The sequence below is a fragment of the Entelurus aequoreus genome, linkage group LG19, assembly GCF_033978785.1.
Source record: "Entelurus aequoreus isolate RoL-2023_Sb linkage group LG19, RoL_Eaeq_v1.1, whole genome shotgun sequence".
Classification (NCBI taxonomy): Eukaryota; Metazoa; Chordata; class Actinopteri; order Syngnathiformes; family Syngnathidae; genus Entelurus; species Entelurus aequoreus.
Window position 1 is genome coordinate 10,660,277 of NC_084749.1, and position 27,535 is coordinate 10,687,811.

Genomic DNA, 27,535 nt, shown 5'->3' on the forward strand with positions numbered 1-27,535 from the left:
ATCTCATTGGCGTTCTTCCAGTTGGATGGACACTGATGTTCCTCACAGAACCGCTTGGCCTCCATGGCGTCACTGAGAACAAGGATCAATCATTATTACACGTCATGTATCACATTTGCACTACTCTATATCATTATTACATATCATGTATCGTATTTGCACCACTCTATATCATTATTACATATCATGTATCGTATTTGCACCATTCCACATCATATTTGTGTGTGTGTGTGTGTGTGTGTCTGTGTGCGTGTGTGTGTGCGTGTGTGTGTGTGTGTGTGTGTCTGTGTGTGTGTGTGTGTGTGTGTGTGACGTGAAGTTGTGAAGTGATGACACAAGAGCGTCTGACCTGAACTGGAAGATGTTGTTGGTGACGGCGTAGTCGTAGAAGGCGTCAGAAGCTGTGACGGTGTAGGACACGTTGAACTCTTCTCCATTGCTGACCTTCTCTGGAGGACGCTGCACCCAAGCCATCTCCAGACCTCCGGCACAACAGCAACATGAAAATATGACTTGCAAGTTCAATTAAACGTGCAATGAACAAAGTTGAATTGTAAATACAGTTGCACTGAATAGGATCCAATCCAATATTGTGTTATTCTTTTTCAATATGTGGCCAATAAAAAATGAAAGAAAAAAAAATTACATATACAGTATATATGTGTATATATATATATGTATATATATAGTCAAGGTTTCTGTGGTTTATCCGTTATACAGTGCTCAATACCGGGGTAGAGCGGAATATACGTTAGGTCAGGAAAAAACACAAGAGGCTATATCATCCCTTCAAGCCTGTTCCGCAGGTTTTCCTGCTCGTCAGGGGATTTTATTAATTTATTATCGATAAAATCCCCTGACAATGATTTTATTAATTTATTATTAATGAAATAATAAATGAAATGAAAACAGGCTTGTAGGGATGATATAGCCTCTTGTGTTTTTTCCTGACCTAACATATATATATATATATATATATACATATATATATATATATACATACATACATACATACATACATACATATATATATATATATATATATACACACTCAGTGGACTTGTGGTTAGAGTGTCCGCCCTGAGATCGGTAGGTTGTGAGTTCAAACCCCGGCCGAGTCATACCAAAGACTATAAAAATGGGACCCGTTACCTCCCTGCTTGGCACTCATCATCAAGGGTTGGAATTGGGGGTTAAATCACCAAAAAGGATTCCTGGGCGCGGCCACCGCTGCTGCTCACTACTCCCCTCACCTCCCAGGGGGTGATCAAGGGTGATGGGTCAAATGCAGAGAATAATTTCGCCACACCTCATGTGTGTGTGTGACAATCATTGGTACTTTAATAAATATATATATATATATATATATATATATATATATATACATAATGGTTGTACGGTATAATGGTATTAGTACAGTACCGTGATACTCATTTTTTTAAATTTTCGGTACTATACCACCTCTGAAACGTACCGGACCCGCAATATATATATATATATATATATACATATATATATATACATATATATATATATATATATATATATATATATATATATATATATATATATATATATATATATATATATATATATATATATATATATATATATATATATATATATATATACATACATAATGGTTGTACGGTATACTGGTATTAGTATAGTACCGTGATACTAATTTTTTTAAATTTTCGGTACTATACCACCTCTGAAACGTACCGGACCCGCAATATATATATATATATATCCATCCATTTTCTACCGCTTATCCCGTTCGGGGTCGTTATATATATATATATATATATATATATATATATATATATATATATATATATATATATATATATATATATATATATATATATATTAGCGGTTATGCAAACTACTGCAGGTTTACAAACATAAAAATAAGTGTAATTTAGATGAAGGAGGTTTTGTCATAACGGGGGGGTCGCAGCTTACTGCGAGGTTTGTTCTCCCGGGATGCAAACGGACTATTCCGGACAAGGCTTGCAGGTAGGAACATATTTATTTTCTCAATTAATCCTACACATCAAAAAGACCGGAATCAAACAAAAGAAAAGCGTGCCGTTCACACGAGAAGCTAACAAAAAAAGACTTAACGCAGGAAACATAGAAGCTTTAACATGGACTATGGCATGGAACAAACAAGACTTACTGTGGCATGAAACAAGTAACACTTACGTGGACACGGCATGAATCGAACAACTAGCATGAACTTGGAATCGGACATGAAAACGAGCAGCATGAACTATGGGATGGCATGAAACCAGCAATGACGCCAGGACGACTGAGTGGCAAAGACAGGCTTCAATAATGGCCTCTTGATTAGAGCAGGTGCGTGTCCCGAACACCAGAGGCAGGTGAAACTAATAATTAAGTGCTAACAAAGCATGACGTAGACATTCTGCACGTCCTGCAGTGAACTCTGAGATGATGACAAGCACACTCAAGAAAGGAAAAAGGTTCAGAGAAAAAAGTTGTTTGCTTGGTTAAAAATGTTTGGATATTGTATCTACAAAACACGACAATTATCCTTTATCACACACGTGTTGTCCCACTGAAAACTATCTAAACATTTTGATATTTTCCATGTTCAAAATCAATACAATAAATAGATGCTTTAACATTGAGGGCTCAGTGTTAAAAATGTTAGGGATGAGTCGTATATTATTATTTTTGTTCCTTCAATGCCTAAATCTGCAGTTTCAGTTTCAGTTTTTTTTTTTAAAAAACAATACAATATATGTATAAAAAAGATACATTTAGGCCTCCACTCAGGCTTGATCCCGGGTACCCCAAAAGGTTTTGGTCAAAAAAAAATTACAAATGTGTCATTATTTAGTATTATTATTATTATTATTACTATTCAAGGTTTAAATCGCTAGATCAACATTAGGTCTATCCGTCAATAAAACGCTTTCAAAGATTTAAGTTGTATGCCATTTTTATCAAGGAAAACCGTGTTTTTTTATGAAAAAAAACCCCACAAAATATGCAATATTTTCCCCCAATAAAATTTAAAAGTGGAATATTTGAGATTATATAATAATTGGAGTCTTAAAAAGGTCAATAACTCATAACAACATTGATTTTAATTCATTATTTTTTTGCGCAATGACACTTAAAAAAAAAAAGTCCCACTAAAATGATTGGGGATCCAAAAGGGTCCTGCTCAGTAAAGTTTAAAAAAAATAAATCCAACATTTTTTTTTAACTTTTACCACAATAGTCTCAAGATCAACTTCAGATCTATCCGTCAATTATAAGTTTTATTGTTGTTTATGTTTTTCGTTTGTTCGTTTTAGGCCCTTCTTTAAAAAACTTTGTTTTTTAAATGGCAACCAAAAAATATGCAACATTTTCCCCCCAAAATACCTCAAAGTGGAATATTTAATGTGATGTAATTGGAGCCTTGAATAGGTCAATAATTCATAATGGCATTGATTTTGATTCATTATTATTTTTTAAAGAAAGAAACAGCCTGCATGGCAGCTTTGTGTTATTAGAGTAAATAATGCAACATTTTCTTGTTACATTTCACCTGTTTTCTCTTTTATACCACTTTTTATGTTTTTTTTTGTTTTTTTTTCACCGTATTTTTAGAATGTGCCGTGGGGCCGTTAAAAAATGACCTGCGGGCCGCACTTTGGACACCCCTGATCTAATGTAAAGTTTTCTTTTTTCTATTATTCTTTACGCCTTTTTGTCAAAACTCTGTTTTTTATGGCACAAACACAAAATATACAACATTTGCAAATACGCAACAAATGGGCAATAATTCATTTTTTTTTAAGTCCCTCTAAAATTCTTAGGGGTAAGTGTTTGCCTGGTGACACCTAAAGAATCAGGTCAGTGCACAAGAGTACAACATACCACCACAGCTGATCATGTTGTAGTCGTTGGGGTTGTGGCTTGGCCAGCAGTCGTACTCGGTGTTGTCCAAGTCATGCCAGCAGTCTTCACCCTGTCACACACGACACACAATTCAATCAACAACACAACTGCATGTGGTTTGAACTTAATGAAAACGACTGAAAATAAGCCGAAGCTCCTGGTTTTTCAGCAATTGAACACACAAAAATGTGCACAAAAAAGCACCATTAAAGAGGTTCTAGTCTTTAAAGAATTGAAAAATGATCAACAGAGTTGACATAAATACACACTCCATTCATCCAAATCAATCCCTAGTTCAATCACTGTTTTAGTCACTATGTTATTTAGTCACTACAGTAATTACAACTTGTGTTCACATCCACAGGAACCACATGGGTTAGTCTACTCTATACAGTATTTACAAGCTTACTAGTGTTCACTTCACAGCCACAGATGGTTCATCTAGTTCAGGGGTCGGCAACCCAAAATGTTGAAAGAGCCACATTGGACCAAAAATACAAAAACAAATCTGTCTGGAGCCGCAACAAATTAGAAGCCATAATACAAACAGATAGTGTGTCATGAGATATACATTGAATTAAGATGACTTAAAGGAAACTAAATGAGCTCAAATATAGCTACAGATGAGGCATAATGATGCAATATGTACATACAGCTAGCCTAAATAGCATGTTAGCATCGATTAGCTTGCAGTCATGCAGTGACCAAATATGTCTGATTATCACTCCACACAAGTCAATAACATCAGCAAAACTCACCTTTGTGTATTCACGCACAACGTTAAAAGTTTGGCGGACAAAATGAGACAGAAAAAGAAGTGGCATAAAACACGTCCTAGAAAGTCGGAGAAAGTTATACATTGTAAACAAACTAAGGTGAGTTCAAGGACCGCCAAAATTAGTAGGACAAAACGGCGCTCGCCAAATACTCGAATCAGTGAAGCATGTTTAATACAAACAGTGTGCTTTATAACAATTAGGGAGGTTTGTGTCATGTTTGTCCTCCTACAGTAACCATATTAAAACAAAACAAAAATATTTTTTCCCCTCATCTTTTTCCATTTTTCATACATTTTTGAAAAAGCTTCAGAGAGCCACTAGGGCGGCGCTAAAGAGCCGCATGCGGCTCTAGAGCCGCGGGTTGCCGACCCCTGATCTAGTTATTGACATTATTTACACATTACTATGTCTGTTTCAGTCACTATGTTATTTAGTCACTACAGTAATTGTGTTCACATCCACAGGAACCACATGGGTTAGTCAATACAGTATTTACAACCTTACTAGTGTTCACTTCACAGCCACAGATGGTTCATCTAGTTATTGACATTATTTACACATTACTATGTCTGTTTCAGTCACTATGTTATTTAGTCACTACAGTAATTGTGTTCACATCCACAGGAACCACATGGGTTAGTCAATACAGTATTTACAACCTTACTAGTGTTCACTTCACAGCCACAGATGGTTCATCTAGTTATTGACATTATTTACACATTATTATGTCTTTGTCCGTCACTATGTTATTTAGTCACTACAATAATTACAACTTGTGTTCACATCCACAGGAACCACATGGGTTAGTCTTGTCTATACAGTATTTACAACCTTACTAGTGTTCACTTCACAGCCACAGATGGTTCATCTAGTTATTGACATTATTTACACATTATTATGTCTGTTTCAGTCACTGTGTTATTTAGTAACTACAATAATTGTGTTCACATCCACAGGAACCACATGGGTTAGTCTACTCTATACAGTATTTACAACCTTACTAGTGTTCACTTCACAGCCACAGATGGTTCATCTAGTTATTGACATTATTTACACATTATTATGTCTGTTTCAGTCACTGTGTTATTTAGTAACTACAATAATTGTGTTCACATCCACAGGAACCACATGGGTTAGTCTACTCTATACAGTATTTACAACCTTACTAGTGTTCACTTCACAGCCACAGATGGTTCATCTAGTTATTGACATTATTTACACATTATTATGTCTGTTTCAGTCACTGTGTTATTTAGTAACTACAATAATTGTGTTCACATCCACAGGAACCACATGGGTTAGTCTACTCTATACAGTATTTACAACCTTACTAGTGTTCACTTCACAGCCACAGATGGTTCATCTAGTTATTGACATTATTTACACATTATTATGTCTTTTTCCGTCACTATGTTATTTAGTCACTACAGTAATTACAACTTGTGTTCACATCCACAGGAACCACATGGGTTAGCCTACTCTATACAGTATTTACAACCTTACTAGTGTTCACTTCACAGCCACAGATGGTTCATCTAGTTGTTGACATTATTTACACATTATTATGTCTGTTTCAGTCACTGTGTTATTTAGTAACTACAATAATTGTGTTCACATCCACAGGAACCACATGGGTTAGCCTACTCTATACAGTATTTACAACCTTACTAGTGTTCACTTCACAGCCACAGATGGTTCATCTATATACAAACCTCTTCATATCCCACATTTCTCAACCGATTCGAAAAGTTCCAGCATCCACACCCTCCACTCACCCTGGACATTCAAACTACCATTTTCTAAGTTAAAAAAAAATCCAGGAATTCCTAGTTTTCCAAAGCTCTATTTCCACCCTTTTTCTTTCAGCTTCCCCTTCTACATTTTTCAACTCATTCTAACATTTCCAACATCAAAACATTCCACGTAGTTGGTATATAAAAGCTATCTATCTTTTTTCGTCCAAAGTCCTGATTTTCCCCAAATTCCAGGAATTCTGAAATACCAGTTTTCAATTTCAAAGTGTTACTTCGTCATTTCTCAGCCGATTCAAAAAAATCCCAACACCAACCCATTCATATCATCTCGGACAGTTGTGATGTTATATTTTATTTTATTTTATTTTGTTAACTTCCGGCTTTTCCCAAATTTCCAGGAAACTCCCATTCAAATGAATGGACATTTTCAAAGTTCTACAACTCCCACATTTCTTACCCGATTCAAATATTTCCACCATCCACACACTCCACTCATCCTGCACATTCAAATCAACATGTTTCCCAGTTTGGAAAATTCCCGTATTATTCAGAATTACCAGGAATTTTGACCTATTGAAAATGAACGGGCAATATACAAACCTCTTCATATCCCACATTTCTCAACCGATTCGAAACGTTCCAACATCCACACCCTCCACTCACCCTTGACATTCAAACTACCATTTTCTAAGTTAAAAAAAATTCCAGATATTCCTAGTTTTCCAAAGCTCTATTTCCACCCTTATTTCTTTCAGCTTATCTTTCAACATTTTTCAACCCGTTCCACCATCAAAACATTCCACCTAGTTGGGATATAAAAGCTATCTATCTTTTTTTCGTGCAAAGTCCTGATTTTCCCAAAATTCCAGGAATTCCGAAATACCAGTTCTCAGTTTCAAAGCGTTTCTACGTCATTTCTTAGCCGATTCAAAAAATTCCAATACTAACCCATTCATATCATCTCGGACAGTTGTGATCTTATATTTTATTTATTTTTTTAAATTTTTAACTTCTGTCTTTTCCCAAATTTCCAGGAAACTCCCATTCAAATTAATGGACATTTTTAAAGTTCTACAACTCCCACATTTCTTACCCGATTCAAATATTTCCACCATCCACACACTCCACTCATCCTGCACACTCAAATCAACATGTTTCCCAGTTTGGAAAATTCCCGTATTATTCAGAATTACCAGGAATTTTGACCTATTGAAAATGAACGGGCAATATACAAACCTCTTCATATCCCACATTTCTCAACCGATTCGAAAAGTTCCAACATCCACACCCTCCACTCAACCTGGACATTCAAACTATCATGTTCTAAGTTTTAAAAAATTCCAGAAATTCCTAGTTTTCCAAAGCTCTATTTCCACCCTTTTTGCTTTCAGCTTCTCCTTCTACATTTTTCAACCCATTCCATCATCAAAACATTCCACCTAGTTGGGATATAAAAGTTATCTATCTTTTTTTCCTGCAAAGTCCTAATTTGCCCAAAATTCCAGGAATTCCGAAATACCAGTTCTCAATTTCAAAGTGTTACTACGTCATTTCTCAGCCGATTCAAAAAATTCCAACACCAACCCATTCATATCATCTCGGACAGTTGTGATGTTATATTTTCTTTTATTTATTTTTTCAACTTCCGGCTTTTCCCAAATTTCCAGGAAACTCCTATTCAAATGAATGGACATTTTCAAAGTTCTACAACTCCCACATTCCTTACCCGATTCAAACCTTTCCACCCTCCACACACTCCACCCATCCTGCACATTCAAATCAACGTGTTTCCCAGTTCGGAAAATTCCCGTATTACTCAGAATTACCAGGAATTTTGACCTATTGAAAATGAACGAGCAATATACAAACCTCTTCATATCCCACATTTCTCAACCGATTCGAAAAGTTCCAGCATCCACACACTCCACTCACCCTTGACATTCAAACTACCATTTTCTAAGTTCAAAAAAATTCCAGATATTCCTAGTTTTCCAAAGCTCTATTTCCACCCTTTTTGCTTTCAGCTTCTCCTTCTACATTTTTCAACCCATTCCATCATCAAAACATTCCACCTAGTTGGGATATAAAAGCTATCTATCTTTTTTTCCTGCATTTTCCTGATTTTCCCAAAATTCCAGGAATTCCGAAATACCAGTTCTCAATTTCAAAACGTTACTACGTCATTTCTCAGCCGATTCAAAAAAATTCCAACACCAACCCATTCATATCATCTCGGACAGTTGTAATATTATATTTTCTTTTCTTTTCTTTTTTTTAACTTCCGGCTTTTCCCAAATTTCCAGGAAACTCCCATTCAAATGAATGGACATTTTCAAAGTTCTACAACTCCCACATTTCTTACCCGATTCAAACCTTTCCACCATCCACACACTCCACCCATCCTGCACATTCAAATCAACGTGTTTTCCAGTTCGGAAAATTCCCGTATTACGCAGAATTACCAGGATTTTTGACCTGAGATCGGTAGGTTGGAGTTCAAATCCCAGCCGAGTCATACCAAAGACTATAAAAATGGGACCCATAACCTCCCTGCTTGGCACTCAGCAACAAAGGGTTGGAGTTGGGGGTTAAATCACCAAAATGATTCCCGGGCGCGGCGCCGCTGCTGCCCACTGCTCCCCAAGGGGATGGGACAAATTTCACCACATCTAGTGTGTGTGTGACAATCATTGGTACTTTAATCTTTAATCTTTAATCTATTGAAAATGAACGGGCAATATACAAACCTCTTCATATCCCACATTTCTCAACCGATTCAAAAAGTTCCACCATCCACACACTCCACTCACCCTGGACATTCAAACTACCATTTTCTAAGTTCAAAAAATTCCAGAAATTCCTAGTTTTCCAAAGCTCTATTTCCACCCTTTTATCTTTCAGCTTCTCCTTCTACATTTTTCAACCCATTCCATCATCAAAACATTCCACCTAGTTGGGATATAAAAGCTATCTATCTTTTTTTTTCATGCAAAGTCCTGATTTTCCCCAAATTCCAGGAATTCCGAAATACCAGTTCTCAATTTCAAGTGTTTTCAGCCGATTTAAAAAATTCCAACACCAACCCATTCATATCATCTCGGACAGTTGTGATGTTATATTTTCTTTTATTTATTTTTTTAACTTCCGGCTTTTCCCAAATTTCCAGGAAACTGCCATTCAAATGAATGGACATTTTCAAAGTTCTACAACTCCCACATTTCTTACCCAATTCAAACCTTTCTACCATCCACACACTCCACCCATCCTGCACATTCAAATCAACGTGTTTCCCAGGTCGTAAAATTCCTGTATTACTCAGAATTACCAGGAATTTTGACCTATTGAAAATGAACAAATGTACAAACCTCTTCATAGCCCACATTTCTCAACCGATTCGAAAAGTTCCACCATCCACACACTCCACTCACCCTGGACATTCAAACTACCATTTTCTAAGTTCAAAAAAATTCCAGAAATTCCTAGTTTTCCAAAGCTCTATTTCCACCCTTTTTTCTCTCAGCTTCTCCTTCTACATTTTTCAACCCGTTCCAACCATTCCACCATCAAAACATTCCACCTAGTTGGGATATAAAAGCTATCTATCTTTTTTCCGTGCAAAGTCCTGATTTTCCCAAAATTCCAGGAATTCCGAAATACCAGTTCTCAGTTTCAAAGCGTTACTACGTCATTTCTTAGCCGATTCAAAAAATTCCAATACCAACCCATTCATATCATCTCGGACAGTTGTAATGTTATATTTTCTTTTCTTTTCTTTTTTTTTAACTTCCGGCTTTTCCCAAATTTCCAGGAAACTCCCATTCAAATGAATGGACATTTTCAAAGTTCTACAACTCCCACATTTCTTACCCGATTCAAACCTTTCCACCATCCACACACTCCACCCATCCTGCACATTCAAATCAACGTGTTTTCCTGTTCGGAAAATTCCTGTATTACTCAGAATTACCAGGAATTTTGACCTATTGAAAATGAACGGGATATATACAAACCTCTTCGTATCCCACGTTTCCCAACCGATTGGAAGCGTTCCAACATCCACACACTCCACTCACCCTGGACATTCAGGCCAGCATGTTTCCCGGTTCCGAAAAATCCCCTGATTACCCAGAATTACCAGGAATTTCCCCACATTGAAAATGGAAAGGCCAATATACAATCCTCTCCATATCCCACATTTCTCAACTGATTTGAAAAAATCCAGCATCCACACCCTCCACTCACCCTGGAAATTCAAACTACAATTTTCTAAGTTCAAAAAAATTCCAGAAATTCCTAGTTTTCCAAAGCTCTATTTCCACCCTTTTTTCTCTCAGCTTCTCCTTCTACATTTTTCAACCCGTTCCATCATCAAAACATTCCACCTAGTTGGGATATAAAAGCTATCTATCTTTTTTTCGTGCAAAGTCCTGATTTTCCCAAAATTCCAGGAATTCCGAAATACCAGTTCTCAATTTCAAGTGTTCTCAGCCGATTCAAAAAATTCCAACACCAACCCATTCATATCATCTCGGACAGTTGTGATGTTATATTTTCTTCCAGCTTTTCCCAAATTTCCAGGAAACTCCCATTCAAATGAATGGACATTTTCAAAGTTCTACAACTCCCACATTTCTTACCCGATTCAAACCTTTCCACCATCCACACACTTCACCCATCCTGCACATTCAAATCAACGTGTTTCCCAGTTCGGAAAATTCCCGTATTACTCAGAATTACCAGGAATTTTGACCTATTGAAAATGAACGGGCAATATACAAACCTCTCCCTATCCCACATTTGTCAACCGATTCGAAAAGTTCCACCATCCACACCCTCCACTCACCCTGGACATTCAAACTACCATTTTCTAAGTTCAAAAAAATTCCAGAAATTCCTAGTTTTCCAAAGCTCTATTTCCACCCTTTTTTCTTTCAGCTTCTCCTTCTACATTTTTCAACCCATTACATCATCAAAAAATTCCACATAGTTGGGATATAAAAACTATCTACCTTTTTTCGTCCAAAGTCCTGATTTTCCCAAAATTCCAGGAATTCCAAAATACCAGTTCTTAATTTCAAGTGTTCTCAGCCGATTAAAAAAATTCCAACACCAACTCAATCATATCATCTCGGACAGTTGTGATGTTGTATTTTCTTCCAGCTTTTCCCAAATTTCCAGGAAACTCCCATTCAAATGAATGGACATTTTCAAAGTTGTACAGCTCCCACATTTCTTACCCGATTCAAACCTTTCCACCATCCACACACTCCACCCATCCTGCACATTCAAATCAACGTGTTTCCCAGTTCGGAAAATTCCCGTATTACTCAGAATTACCAGGAATTTTGACCTATTGAAAATGAACGGGCAATATACAAACCTCTCCCTATCCCACATTTCTCAACCGATTCGAAAAGTTCCACCATCCACACACTCCACTCACCCTGGACATTCAAACTACCATTTTCTAAGTTCAAAAAAATTCCAGAAATTCCTAGTTTTCCAAAGCTCTATTTCCACCCTTTTTGCTTTCAGCTTCTCCTTCTACATTTTTCAACCCATTCCATCATCAAAACATTCCACCTAGTTGGGATATAAAAGCTATCCATCTTTTTTTCGTGCAAAGTCCTGATTTTCCCAAAATTCCAGGAATTCCGAAATACCAGTTCTCAATTTCAAAGTGTTACTACGTCATTTCTCAGCCGATTCAAAAAATTCCAACACCAACCCATTCATATCATCTCGGACAGTTGTAATGTTATATTTTCTTTTCTTTTCTTTTTTTTTTAACTTCCGGCTTTTCCCAAATTTCCAGGAAACTCCCATTCAAATGAATGGACATTTTCAAAGTTCTACAACTCCCACATTTCTTACCCGATTCAAACCTTTCCACCATCCACACACTCCACCCATCCTGCACATTCAAATCAACGTGTTTTCCTGTTCGGAAAATTCCTGTATTACTCAGAATTACCAGGAATTTTGACCTATTGAAAATGAACGGGCAATATACAAACCTCTTCATATCCCACGTTTCCCAACCGATTGGAAGCGTTCCAACATCCACACACTCCACTCACGCTGGACATTCAGGCCAGCATGTTTCCCGGTTCCGAAAAATCCCCTGATTACCCAGAATTACCAGGAATTTCCCCACATTGAAAATGGAAAGGCCAATATACAATCTTCTCCATATCCCACATTTCTCAACCGATTTGAAAAAATCCAGCATCCACACCCTCCACTCACCCTGGAAATTCAAACTACCATTTTCTAAGTTCAAAAAAATTCCAGAAATTCCTAGTTTTCCAAAGCTCTATTTCCACCCTTTTTTCTCTCAGCTTCTCCTTCTACATTTTTCAACCCGTTCCATCATCAAAACATTCCACCTAGTTGGGATATAAAAGCTATCTATCTTTTTTTCGTGCAAAGTCCTGATTTTCCCAAAATTCCAGGAATTCCGAAATACCAGTTCTCAATTTCAAGTGTTCTCAGCCGATTCAAAAAATTCCAACACCAACCCATTCATATCATCTCGGACAGTTGTGATGTTATATTTTCTTCCATCTTTTCCCAAATTTCCAGGAAACTCCCATTCAAATGAATGGACATTTTCAAAGTTCTACAACTCCCCCATTTCTTACCCGGTTCAAACCTTTCCACCATCCACACACTCCACCCATCCTGCACATTCAAATCAACGTGTTTCCCAGTTCGGAAAATTCCCGTATTACTCAGAATTACCAGGAATTTTGACCTATTGAAAATGAACGGGCAATATACAAACCTCTCCCTATCCCACATTTCTCAACCGATTCGAAAAGTTCCACCATCCACACACTCCACTCACCCTGGACATTCAAACTACCATTTTCTAAGTTCAAAAAAATTCCAGAAATTCCTAGTTTTCCAAAGCTCTATTTCCACCCTTTTTTCTTTCAGCTTCTCCTTCTACATTTTTCAACCCATTACATCATCAAAAAATTCCACATAGTTGGGATATAAAAACTATCTACCTTTTTTCGTCCAAAGTCCTGATTTTCCCAAAATTCCAGGAATTCCAAAATACCAGTTCTTAATTTCAAGTGTTCTCAGCCGATTAAAAAAATTCCAACACCAACTCAATCATATCATCTCGGACAGTTGTGATGTTGTATTTTCTTCCAGCTTTTCCCAAATTTCCAGGAAACTCCCATTCAAATGAATGGACATTTTCAAAGTTGTACAGCTCCCACATTTCTTACCCGATTCAAACCTTTCCACCATCCACACACTCCACTCATCCTGCACATTCAAATCAACGTGTTTCCCAGTTTAGAAATTTCCCGTCCATCCATTTTCTACCGCTTAATCCCTGAACGGGTAATATACAAACCTCTTCATATCCCACATTTCCCAACCGATTGGAAGCGATCCAACATCCACACACTCCACTCACCCTGGACATTGCTACTGGAATTGGAATCACCCTTGGTATCGACTCTCTCGATATTTGGATCGACCAGCCAATCGGCAAAGTCTGATATCGCCTGCTTTGAGTCTCCGAGTACTTCAAGTGTCAGAAACAACGGCTACTTGTTTCTCCTGGCAGACGGATGGTGCTGGTATCAGAAGGAGCACTGCGATACAGAGAAGACGTCCACAGGTGTTTGTGACACCACAACAAAAGGATCCAAGGGGGGGCGGATCCCTGAAATACCCCAGTACAAATACAATATCACTAACTGGCGTACACTATTTTGTCGTGGCATGCTACGTACGTGTGGTAGACGTCGGAGCAAAGATGGTTTATTGGAGGACGACAAACATTTTGTGGATCACGAGAAATCCTTCATGGAGGGAGAACTCACCAGGAGGAAGGTCAGGTAGAAGAATGCTGCTGATGTCCACACAGCCATGATATCAGTCTGCAGCCTCTGTGGACCTTCTGGGATGTGACTCAGCAACTGACCTAATGTGTGTGTGTGTGTGTGTGTGTGTGTGTGTGTGTGTGTGTGTGTGTGTGTGTGTGTGTGTGTGTGTGTGTGTGTGTGCGTGCGTGCTTGACCTTCGCCACCTGCACCCATCTCTTGTGCGCCCCAATTGTCCAATCAGAAGAAGTGGTCCTCCAATCAGTCATCAAGGTAAGTCAGTTCCAAATGATGATTGGTAATCAGAGGTAAATATTATCATTACCTTCTTCTTCACTTCGGCATCTTTGTTATTAGTTGATGAAACAAAGCAAACTCTTCAAATGAACTTGAATTACTGTCGCTGGAGACAACGTACAGTATTTGGACTTCAAGTAACAGGAGGGAGTTTTAGCATAGAATCATGAAACACAGTCACATGTAGAGATGTCCGATAACGGCTTTTTTGCAGATATTCCGATATTTTCCTGCTCTTAATTACCGATTCCGATATCAACCGATACCGATATATACAGTGGTGGAATTAACACATTATTATGCCTCATTTTGTTGTGATGCCCCGCTGGATGCATTAAACCAGGGATGTCCAAAGTGCGGCCCAGGGGCCATTTGCGGCCCGCAGCTGATTGTTTACCGGCCCACCACACATTCTGCAAAAATTGCAAATTTGATAGTATTGAAAAATTTTTAAAAAACTAGGGATGTCCGATAATGGCTTTTTGCCGATATCCGATATTCCGATATTGTCCAACTCTTTAATTACCGATACTGATATCAACCGATACCGATATCAACCGATATATGCAGTCGTGGAATTAACACATTATTATGCCTAATTTGGACAACCATGTATGGTGAAGATAAGGTACTTTTTAAAAATAATAATAAAATAAGATAACTAAATTAAAAACATTTTCTTGAATAAAAAAGAAAGTAAAACAATATAAAAACAGTTACATAGAAACTAGTAATTAATGAAAATGAGTAAAATTAACTGTTAAAGGTTAGTATTATTAGTGGACCAGCAGCACACACAATCATGTGTGCTTACGGACTGTATCCCTTGCAGACTGTATTGATATATATTGATATATAATGTAGGAACCAGAATATTGATAACAGAAAGAAATGGGGGGAGGGAGGTTTTTTGGGTTGGTGCACTAATTGTAAGTGTATCTTGTGTTTTTTATGTTGATTTAATAAAAATAAAATAAAAAATAAAATAAAAAAACCCCGATACAGATAATAAAAAAACCGATACCGATCATTTCCGATATTACATTTTAACGCATTTATCGGCCGATAATATCGGCACATCCCTAAAAAAAACATTTAAAAAAGTGAAATGAGGTGAAATCTAACGAGAAAAAGTTGCAATGTTGACACAAAGCTGCCATGTTTTTTTTCCTTTTGTCTTTCTTTATTTTTCTTTTTTTTGCCATTGCTCATAAAAAATTTAAAAAAGACAAAAAATCTATCTTATAATGAATTATTGACGTATTCAAGGCTCCAATTACTTCAAAAATGTCACTTTAAAATGTTTTATGTGGAAAAAATATTGCATATATTGTGTGGTTGCCTTATAAAAACATCAACGATTTCTTTGACAAAAGAGCATAAAAACAAACAAAATAATAGTTCAAGCGTAAAATGGACAGATATATCTGAAGTTGATCTCGTAACTTAAGTGTTGAAAGTAAAAAAAAAACTAATAAAAATGTATCACTTTATGAGTGGGGGACCTTTTGGATCCCAAACATATTTAGTGGGATTTTATTAATATTTTCACTAATTTCTCAATAATATTAAATAATTAAAATCAACGGTGTCCAGCATTATTGATCTTTTAGAGCTCTAATTACTAAATACTGTATATTTCCAGTTTTACTATAAAAAACAAAGTTGTCTTTGACAGGAAAGCCATACAACCTTTTTTTTATTTTTATTTTTTTACTTTTTATCAACCTGAAGTTGATATAGAGATTTACTGTAAGCGTTAAATAAAACATAATAAGAATAATTTGACTTATTTTTAACATTTTAATGACTGAGACCCTTTATGGTCCCCGGGAGCCCTAAAGGTTAAAAAAAAAAAATCCATATCTTTTGTTATGGTGTGAAAATGAAAAATATCAAAATGGCCCCCGCATGCTTAAATATTTCCGTGTGCGGCCCTCAGTGGAAAAAGTTTGGACACCCCTGCATTAAACAATGTAACAAGGTTTTCCAAAATAAATCAACTCAAGTTATGGAAAAAAAAATGCCAACATGGCACTGCCATATTTAACATGCCTCAAAACAGCAGCTTGTAATTTGGGACATGCTCTCCCTGAGATAATCCTGACACCCACTACAACTATGGGAAGTACTTTACTTTGACTTTCACAAAGTGCATTATTTTTCTTCTTTTTTTTTAAAACATGCCTCAAAACAACAGCTACAAAAACAGTGAAGGCACACAGCTTCAGTCCAGAGTATACTAGAGTAATAAAGTAAACAATAACAAAGTCCTCCTTTAGTAGACTGCCTGGCATACTGTATAACAGGGAATTATAAACTGGGCTCAATCTGAACAGCCGATATGGGCGTCTACATCAACTATATGGTTTGCATGAGAAGCTGGACAGGACAAAAATAAAAAAAATTAATAAAAACTTTTAGAAACCGATACAGATAATTTCCGATATTACATTTTAAATCATTTATCGGCCGATAATATCGGCAGTCCGATATTATCAGACATCTCTAGTCACATGGCATCTATATTATATCTATATTATATCTATATTACTTATTGTTATGAAGGTGTCTGTTACTACAATATATATATACTTGCAGTGTGTATATTGTACATGTCACATATTGTTATGAAGGTGTCTGTTACTACATTATATATATACTTGCAGTGTGTATATTGTACATGTCACATATTGTTATGAAGGTGTCTGTTACTACATTATATATATACTTACAGTGTGTATATTGTACATATTACATATTGTTATGAAGGTGTCTGTTACTACAATATATATATATACTTGCAGTGTGTATATTGTACATATTACATATTGTTATGAAGGTGTCTGTTACTACATTATATATATACTTGCAGTTTGTATATTGTACATATTACATATTGTTATGAAGGTGTCTGTTACTACATTATATATATACTTACAGTGTATATATTGTACATATTACATATTGTTATGAAGGTGTCTGTTACTACATTATATATATACTTACATTGTGTATATTGTACATATTACATATTGTTATGAAGGTGTCTGTTACTACATTATATATATACTTGCAGTGTGTATATTGTACATATGACATATTGTTATGAAGGTGTCTGTTACTACAATATATATATACTTGCAGTGTGTATATTGTTTTAATTACATATTGTTATGAAGGTGTCTGTTACTACATTATATATATACTTGCAGTGTGTATATTGTACATATTACATATTGTTATGAAGGTGTCTGTTACTACATTATATATATATATATACTTGCAGTGTGTATATTGTACATGTCACATATTGTTATGAAGGTGTCTGTTACTACATTATAGATATACTTGCAGTGTGTATATTGTACATATGACATATTGTTATGAAGGTGTCTGTTACTACATTATATATATACTTGCAGTGTGTATATTGTACATGTCACATATTGTTATGAAGGTGTCTGTTACTACATTATATATATACTTACAGTGTGTATATTGTACATATTACATATTGTTATGAAGGTGTCTGTTACTACATTATATATATACACTTGCAGTGTGTGTATTGTACATATTACATATTGTTATGAAGGTGTCTGTTACTACATTATATATATACTTGCAGTTTGTATGTTGTACATATTACATATTGTTATGAAGGTGTCTGTTACTACATTATATATATACTTACAGTGTGTATATTGTACATATTACATATTGTTATGAAGGTGTCTGTTACTACAATATATATATATACTTGCAGTGTGTATATTGTACATATTACATATTGTTATGAAGGTGTCTGTTACTACATTATATATATACTTGCAGTTTGTATATTGTACATATTACATATTGTTATGAAGGTGTCTGTTACTACATTATATATATATTTACAGTGTGTATATTGTACATATTACATATTGTTATGAAGGTGTCTGTTACTACATTATATATATACTTACAGTGTGTATATTGTACATATTACATATTGTTATGAAGGTGTCTGTTACTACATTATATATATACTTGCAGTGTGTATATTGTACATATGACATATTGTTAGGAAGGTGTCTGTTACTACAATATATATATACTTGCAGTGTGTATATTGTATTAATTACATATTGTTATGAAGGTGTCTGTTACTACATTATATATATATACTTGCAGTGTGTATATTGTACATATTACATATTGTTATGACGGTGTCTGTTACTACATTATATATATATACTTGCAGTGTGTATATTGTACATGTCACATATTGTTATGAAGGTGTCTGTTACTACATTATAGATATACTTGCAGTGTGTATATTGTACATATGACATATTGTTATGAAGGTGTCTGTTACTACATTATATATATACTTGCAGTGTGTATATTGTACATATTACATATTGTTATGAAGGTGTCTGTTACTACATTATATATATACTTGCAGTGTGTATATTGTACATATTACATATTGTTATGAAGGGGTCTGTTACTACATTATATATATACTTGCAGTGTGTATATTGTACATATTACATATTGTTATGAAGGGGTCTGTTACTACATTATATATATACTTGCAGTGTGTATATTGTACATATTACATATTGTTATGAAGGTGTCTGTTACTACATTATATATATACTTGCAGTGTGTATATTGTACATATTACATATTGTTATGAAGGTGTCTGTTACTACATTATATATATACTTGCAGTGTGTATATTGTACATGTCACATATTGTTATGAAGGTGTCTGTTACTACATTATATATATACTTGCAGTGTGTATATTGTACATATTACATATTGTTATGAAGGTGTCTGTTACTACATTATATATATACTTGCAGTGTGTATATTGTACATATTACATATTGTTATGAAGGTGTCTGTTACTACATTATATATATACTTGCAGTGTGTATATTGTACATATTACATATTGTTATGAAGGTGTCTGTTACTACATTATATATATACTTGCAGTGTGTATATTGTACATGTCACATATTGTTATGAAGGTGTCTGTTACTACATTATATATATACTTGCAGTGTGTATATTGTACATATTACATATTGTTATGAAGGGGTCTGTTACTACATTATATATATACTTGCAGTGTGTATATTGTACATATTACATATTGTTATGAAGGGGTCTGTTACTACATTATATATATATATATTTGCAGTGTGTATATAAAATGTTTTAAAGTGGTTTTAGAGACTTTACAATGGTGACTGATTAGTTGCATCTTCCAAGCGTTTTTAATCATCTTTAATATGAAGAAATAATGATTGTAAAAATGACAAAAACAATGACAATATTATTTAATTCCTGCTCCATCTGACTTCTTCCTCTTCTTCCACCCATTCCCATATTTGGCGCTGCTGGCCGCCCAGAAAAGACGAGGCCACCCTAATTAAGCGCAGGAGGACTTTAACAAGGTCAAAGCTGCACTTGCTAACATTTTACAAGTCAACTTCTTTCTCTGCTGCTCCGTGGTAAAGGATTACAACAAAGTGCTTTTTTGTCCTCCATAAATCTTTTCAAAGCACATCGCAGAGAACAAAACATGCACTTTGAACGTTTTTCGGGGGGGGGGGTTTTTGACACGTAAACGTTTGTTCAACGGAGGCGCTTGAAACTGAAAGGTCATCGATGACATCGTCTGAGTGGCAACTCTTGACCTCAGGAAGAACTTGCTTTATTCCTAATCATGTTTTTTTTCTGATAAAATGATTTGATTATATTTGAGTTTGTTTTTTTTCACACGTATTTGTTGATAAGCCAGATTGTAGGAAGCTAACAGGTTTTATCCGGCTCGCGGGATGAGTTTACTAAGTATAAAAATGAGCTGAAATTTTTTAATGAAATAAACTGCAGTTCTAAATGTGTCCACTAAATGTTGCAATAGCAATTCTTTGTATCTTCGTAGATGATGCCACATATGTAAAAAAAATAAACCACATGATGTAAGTGCGCCAGGAAAATGACCAAACAACATAAATAACATGCTGTAATTTGATTTTTAAAATTATTTTTTTATCTTGATAGACTGAAAATGAACACCCATGAGTTGACTGATGAACATTATCACATCCATCCATCCATCCATCTTCAACCGCTTATCCGGAATCGGGTCGCGGGGACAGCAGCTCCAGCAAAGACCCCCAGACTTCCCTCTCCAGAGCAACATTTGCGACTTCCTCCTGGGGAATTCCGAAGCGTTCCCAGGCCAGAGAGGAGATGTAATCCCCCCATCTGGTCCTTGGCCTGCCGCGGGGCCTCCTCCCAGTGGGACGTGCAACGAGGACCTCCCTAGGGAGACGCTCGTGAGGCATCCGCACGAGATGCCCGAACCACCTAAGCTGGCTCCTTTCCAAGCGAAGGAGCAGCGGCTCTACTCCGAGTCTCTCTCGGGTGACTGCACTTCTCACCCTATCTCTAAGGGAGATGCCAGCCACCCTTCTGAGGAAACTCATTTCGGCCGCTTGTATCCGCGATCTTATTCTTTCGGTCATTACCCACACTTCATGACCATAGGTGAGAGTAGGAATGTAGATAGCTCGGTAGACCGAGAGCTTTGCCTTCTGGCTCAGCTCCCGTTTCGTCACAACAGTGCGGCAGAGAGACTGCAATACTGCCCCAGCTGCTCCGATTCTCCGGCTGATTTCCTTCTCCATCTTTCCCTCACTCGTGAACAAGACCCCGAGATACTTAAACTCCTCCACCTGGGACAGAGTCCTGTCCCCTACCCGGACTGTACAAACCATCGGTTTCCTGCTGAGAACCATGGCCTCAGATTTGGAGATGCTGATCCTCATTCCAGCCGCTGAACACTCGGCTGCGAACCGATCCAGTGAGAGCTGAAGGTCACGAACCGAAGGTGCCATCAGGACCACATCATCTGCAAACAGCAGTGATGCAACCTTTAGCCCCCCGAGACGTATACCCTCTCCGCCACGGCAACGACTCCGCCTAGAAATCCTGTCCATGAAAATCACAAACAGGATAGGTGACAGAGCGCAGCCCTGGCGGAGACCAACCCCCACTGGAAACGGATCCGACTTACATCCAAGCACCCGGACACAACTCTCGCTTTGGTTGTACAGAGATTGGATGGCCCTCAGCAGGGTTCCCCTCACTCCGTACTCCCTCAGCACCTCCCACAAGATCTCCCGAGGGACGCGGTCATACGCCTTCTCCAAATCCACAAAACACATGTAGACTGGATAGGCATACTCCCAGGCCCTCTCCAGGATTCCCGCAAGCGTAAAGAGTTGGTCAGTTGTTCCACGACCAGGACGGAATCCACATTGCTCCTCTTGAATCTGAGGTTCGACTATCGGCCGGACCCTCCTTTCCAGTACCTTGGCGTAAACTTTCCCAGGGAGGCTGAGTAGTGTGATACCCCTGTAATTAGCACACACCCTCTGGTCCCCCTTTTTGAAAAGGGGAACCACCACCCCAGTCTGCCACTCCCTCGGCACTGTCCCAGACTTCCACGCAATGTTGAAAAGGCGTATCAACCAAGACAGCCCATCAACACCCAGAGCCTTCAGCATTTCTGGACGGATCTCGTCAACCCCCGGAGCTTTGCCACTGTGGAGTTGTCTAACTACCTCAGTGACTTCACTCCGAGAGATCGACGTCGATCCCCCATCATCCTCAGGCCCTGCTCCTATCAGGGAGGGTGTGTCTGATGTAGTTGGGTTCAGGAGTTCCTCAAAGTGCTCTTTCCAACGCCCCACGACTTCCTCACTTGAAGTCAGCAAAGTCCCATCCTTGCCGTACACAGCTTGGATGGTTCCCTGCTTCCCCCTCCTGAGGTGCCGTATGGTCTTCCAGAACAGCTTTGGTGCCGCCCGATAGTCCTTCTCCATGGATTCCCCGAACTGCTCCCACACCCTCTGCTTAGCCTCGTCCACAGCCACGGCCGCTGCCCTTCGGGCCCGTCGGTACCTTGCAACTGCCTCCGGAGTCCCCTGGGATAACATACCCCGGTAGGACTCCTTCTTCAGTCGGACGGCTTCCCTGACCACCACTGTCCACCAGGGTGTTCGAGGGTTACCGCCCCTTGAGGCACCTAAGACCTTCTGGCCACAGCTCGCATCTGCAGCTTTAGCAATAGAGGCTTTGAACATTGCCCATTCCTGTTCAATGTCCCCAACCTCCACAGGGATGGCAGAGAAGTCCCGCCGGAGGTGGGAGTTGAAGTCCTTCCGGACAGAGGACTCCTCCAAACGTTCCCAGTTCACCCGCACTACACGCTTGGGTTTGCCAGGTCTGTCCAGAGGTTTCCCCCGCCATCTAACCCAACTCACCACCAGATGGTGATCAGTTGACAGTTCAGCCCCTCTCTTCACCCGAGTGTCCAAAACATACGGCCGTGTTCACCCCAGTGGACAAGAGGGTCGCCTCCCTTCGCCTTAGGGTTGGAGGGGGGAAAACTCTGACTGTTGTTTGTGCATACGCACCAAACAGGAGTTCAGAGTATTCAGCCTTCTTGGATACCTTGCATGGGGTCCTGTATGGGGCGCCGGCAGGGGATTCCATAGTCTTGCTGGGGGACTTCAACGCGCACGTGGGCAATGACAGTGATACTTGGACTGGCGTGATTGGGAGGAACGGTCTCCCTGATCTGAACCTGAGTGGTGGATTGTTACTGGACTTCTGTGCTAGTCACGGACTTGCGATAACAAACACCATGTTCAAGCATAAGGATGCTCATAGGTGTACCTGGTACCAGAGCACCCTAGGCCAAAGATCAATGATCGATTTTGTAATCGTATCAGCTGATCTGAGACATTATCACATCATTTATTCAAAAAGTATAAATAACGACAAATAAAGATATAATTGTCAAAACGTGGACCTTGGGGTGTTGTGTTTTCCCGGAATGCAAAGGAAAGTTGGCGCGGGCAAGGCGTGAAGGTAAGGACATGTTTATTTTGACACTAGCAAAAAGAACAAACGAAAAGCGCGCACAATGGCGGAGGACAAACTTGACTAATGAAACAAAAGACTAGCACAAAGGCAATTAACTATGAACATGAAACAAAAACACTTACTGTGGCATGGCATGACGCATGAACTGTAGTAAACAGGAATGTCATGGGCAGCAGAGGTAGTAAGGATAATGTCACCAGGCCGACCAACAGAAAAAGACAGGTTTAAATAGCAGTGGCATGATTAGTGACAGGTGCGTGAGTTCAAATGAATCAGGTGCGTGACATGAGGACAGGTGAACGCTAATGGTCGCTATGGTGACAAAACAAACAAGAGTGCACAAAGAGTCCAAAAACCAAACCTGAACATAACCAAAACAAAACATGATCACACAGACATGACAATAAAACTATTAACTGCAATATGTAAATGTAAAAAAAAACCCAATAACATTATGATTTGTACATTTTCAGAATGTGCTTGTTCTATTTTTAACCCTTGTGTGGTGTTCGGGTCTGTGGGACCCGTATTCATTTTTTATTAAAAGAAAAATTATACAATTAATTCATTTTTCAAACTGAGACTCGCTAACTTTGGCTCATTTTCTGTGAAGAACATATATCAGAATATATATTTAATGACCACACACCATACACCCCCCTACACATTTCTATTACATATAAGATGTCCGGGTCCACTGGACCCGGGGCTAATAGAAGTGTGGAAATTGATGTTCTGTGTACCACACACACACACACACACACACACACACACACACACACACACACACACACACACACACACACACACACACACACACACACGCACACACACACACACACACACACAGCAGGCCTAGACAGGAGGAGGACAGAGTGTAGGTACACAGAACACCAGAGGGTCAAATGTGCGAGAAAATGAGAGCAGACTGTGTTGACAAACAATGTTGTGGGAACCGCAGGTGCAGAAACACAAAAGAAGAATCCCCGTAGGATGCAGAAACTGGCAGAGAAATTGTTCCGTGTAACGTTCATATTGTTGTTACTCAGCCAGCGTTGGTGGGTCTGATAGACCCGTTGCATTTTGTGGCTTTTAATGCCTCACAATCAAACACTTTTATGTTAAAATACTGAACAGATGTTTATTGGGATACGCTTTTAGTTAATGCACCTTTTAACTGTCATTTTTAATCACCTTTGTATCCTTTTTATGATGTTGCCCCTGTTGTTTTACATTGAATTGTTGTTTTACTTCACCTACGTTTTGTACAGCGCTTTGTGATTTTATCTGTGAAAAGCGCTTTATAAATAAAATGTCCTTACTTACTTACTTACAGTGGGAAGGGGGTTCATACGGCCCCATTCTTCCACAGTAGGAAGGGGGTTCATACGGCCCCATTCTTCCACTACAGTAGGAAGGGGGTTCATACGGCCCCATTCTTCCACAGTAGGAAGGGGGTTCGTACGGCCCCATTCTTCCACAGTAGGAAGGGGGTTCATACGGCCTTATTCTTCCACTACAGTAGGAATTATGGCCCCATTCTTCCAGAGTAGGAAGGGGGTTCATACGGCCCCATTCTTCCACTACAGTAGGAAGGGAGTTCATACGGCCCCATTCTTCCACTACAGTAGGAAGGGGGTTCATACGGCCCCATTCTTCCACTACAGTAGGAAGGGGGTTCATACGGCCCCATTCTTCCACTACAGTAGGAAGGGGGTTCATACGGCCCCATTCTTCCACTACAGTAGGAAGGGGGTTCATACGGCCCTATTCTTCCACTACAGTAGGAATTATGGCCCCATTCTTCCAGAGTAGGAAGGGGGTTCATACGGCCCCATTCTTCCACTACAGTAGGAAGGGGGTTCATACGGCCCCGTTCTTCCACTACAGTAGGAAGGGGGTTCATACGGCCCCATTCTTCCACTACAGTAGGAATTGCGGCCCCATTCTTCCACTGCAGTAGGAAGGGGGTTCATACGGTCCCATTCTTCCACTACAGTAGGAAGGGGGTTCATACGGCCCCATTCTTCCACTACAGTAGAAAGGGGGTTCATACGGCCCCATTCTTCCACAGTAGGAAGGGGGTTCATACGGTCCCATTCTTCCACTACAGTAGGAAGGGGGTTCATACGGCCCCATTCTTCCACTACAGTAGAAAGGGGGTTCATACGGCCCCATTCTTCCACAGTAGGAAGGGGGTTCATACGCCCCCATTCTTCCACAGTAGGAAGGGGGTTCATACGCCCCCATTCTTCCACTACAGTGGGAAAGGGGTTCATACGGCCCCATTCTTCCACATTTGGGGAGGGTGCACTATCCACTTTAACCGCCAGATGGCAGTAGAGTGTTGAATATTTTGAAATGTGTTTTGTGGCAACTCCAACTTTGACCACAGTGTTAGATGCTATGTAGAGTGTCGCTTTCCATCATTTCCAGCAGACTGCATTGCAGAATGATTAACTCCCACCTCTTCTCGAATGGGACCATATGAGTAGCTTCCCTACTGTACATTTATTCCTTCTTTCGATTTCGACAGGGGAAAAAAAATACATGTTTTGCATGCAATTTTAAACTTTAATATTATCTGTTAATGCAACAAATGTGAAACTGTTTTTAAGTTCAAATCAAATAAATTACTTCAATATCTGCTCGATTTCAAAGCAAGTTATCCATCAAATTGGACACTTTAAAATGACAATTGATTTTCCTGTAAAAAAAAAAAAAAAAAAAAAGGGCAGCTGCTGGAATTTTACTGAAAAAAAGAAAAAAAAATATTGTACGGTTTTTCTATTTACAGTAATATTCTGTAAAAAAACAACAAAAAAACACTGTACATTTGACAGCACAATTGTGATGACTAAGCTGCCAGTTTTTTACTGCAAAATGGAAAGATATATTTCACTACTGCAATAATGAAATGCATGTATAATAATATGAGCTAAATCCTTTTTAGTCATCAATTATTCACGGTAACATAACTGGAATGTTGTTTGACACCCCCTCATTTACAGTAAAAACAACACCTGCAGATTTGATGGAAACATTTTACTGTACACATGAAAAATCAGTGGTACTCTTTCTCTATTTACAGCAATATACTGTAAAAAAAAAAAAAAAAAAAAAAGTTACAGTAAAATTCTGGCGACTGAGCTGCCAGGTTTTTGTTTTTTTTACTGTCAAAAAAAAAACCAGTGGTAGTGTTTTTCCATTGACTATAATATGCTGTAAAAACACAGTAAATGTATTGATCCAGACTGACACTGTACATTTATAACGATACATTATTGACTGCTCCAAGCGGTTATTAAGAGCCGTGTCTGAGGAACTATTCAAGAATTTCGGTGTTGTGACATCTTTTCCTTAGAAGCCGTGGAGGAAACAGGAAGAGGATGTCGTCGAGTTGGAAAGACAGGAAGAACAAGTTTTGCCTCCATCAGCAGCACTAATTGACCTGGAGGACACTTTATTAGGGACACCGACATAAAGTTCTGGCTTCACCAAAATAAAGGTCGTTTGTGACGGAGGGGGCTTTCATCGTTGGCACCGTCAAAATAAACAGAAATGGGTCTCAGTGTAATGCAGTAATATTTTTTTTAAAAAAACCTTGTAAGTAGAGGTGTCCGATAATATCGGCCTGCCGATATTTTTGGCCGAGAAATGCTTTAAAATGTTTATCGGTATCGTTTTTTTTATTACTATCGGTATCGTTTTTTTTGGTTGTTTTTTTAATTAAATCAACGTGAAAAAACACAAGATACACTTACAATTAGTGCACCAACCCAAAAAAAACTCCCTCCCCCATTTACACTCATTCACACAAAAGGGTTGTTTCTTTCTGTTATTAATATTCTGGTTCCTACATTATATATCAATATATATCAATACAGTCTGCAAGGGATACAGTCCGTAAGCACACATGATTGTGCGTGCTGCTGGTCCACTAAAAGTACTAACCTTTAACATTT

The 27,535-nt window shown here is 38.2% G+C and overlaps 1 protein-coding gene across 2 annotated transcripts in view; it reads right to left on the bottom strand.

Annotated features, from left to right (window-relative positions):
- The window catches only part of LOC133635109 (atrial natriuretic peptide receptor 2-like), a 51,456-nt gene extending 37,038 nt beyond the window's left edge, over nucleotides 1-14,418 (bottom strand). The window contains exons 1-4 of one of the 2 annotated variants that reach the window (XM_062027884.1): nucleotides 14,308-14,418; nucleotides 3,904-3,994; nucleotides 350-482; nucleotides 1-72 (exon numbers count right to left, since the gene is read on the bottom strand). The exon at nucleotides 1-72 is cut by the window's left edge and continues 52 nt beyond it. In XM_062027884.1, coding sequence (XP_061883868.1) covers nucleotides 1-72; nucleotides 350-482; nucleotides 3,904-3,994; nucleotides 14,308-14,355 — 344 coding nt within the window. In that variant the 5' untranslated portion in view covers nucleotides 14,356-14,418. Of the gene's footprint in view, nucleotides 73-349; nucleotides 483-3,903; nucleotides 3,995-4,682; nucleotides 4,798-14,307 lie in introns of those variants that run through there. The other variant, XM_062027883.1, reaches the window with a different exon arrangement.
- Between the last annotated feature and the right edge of the window lie 13,117 nt (nucleotides 14,419-27,535).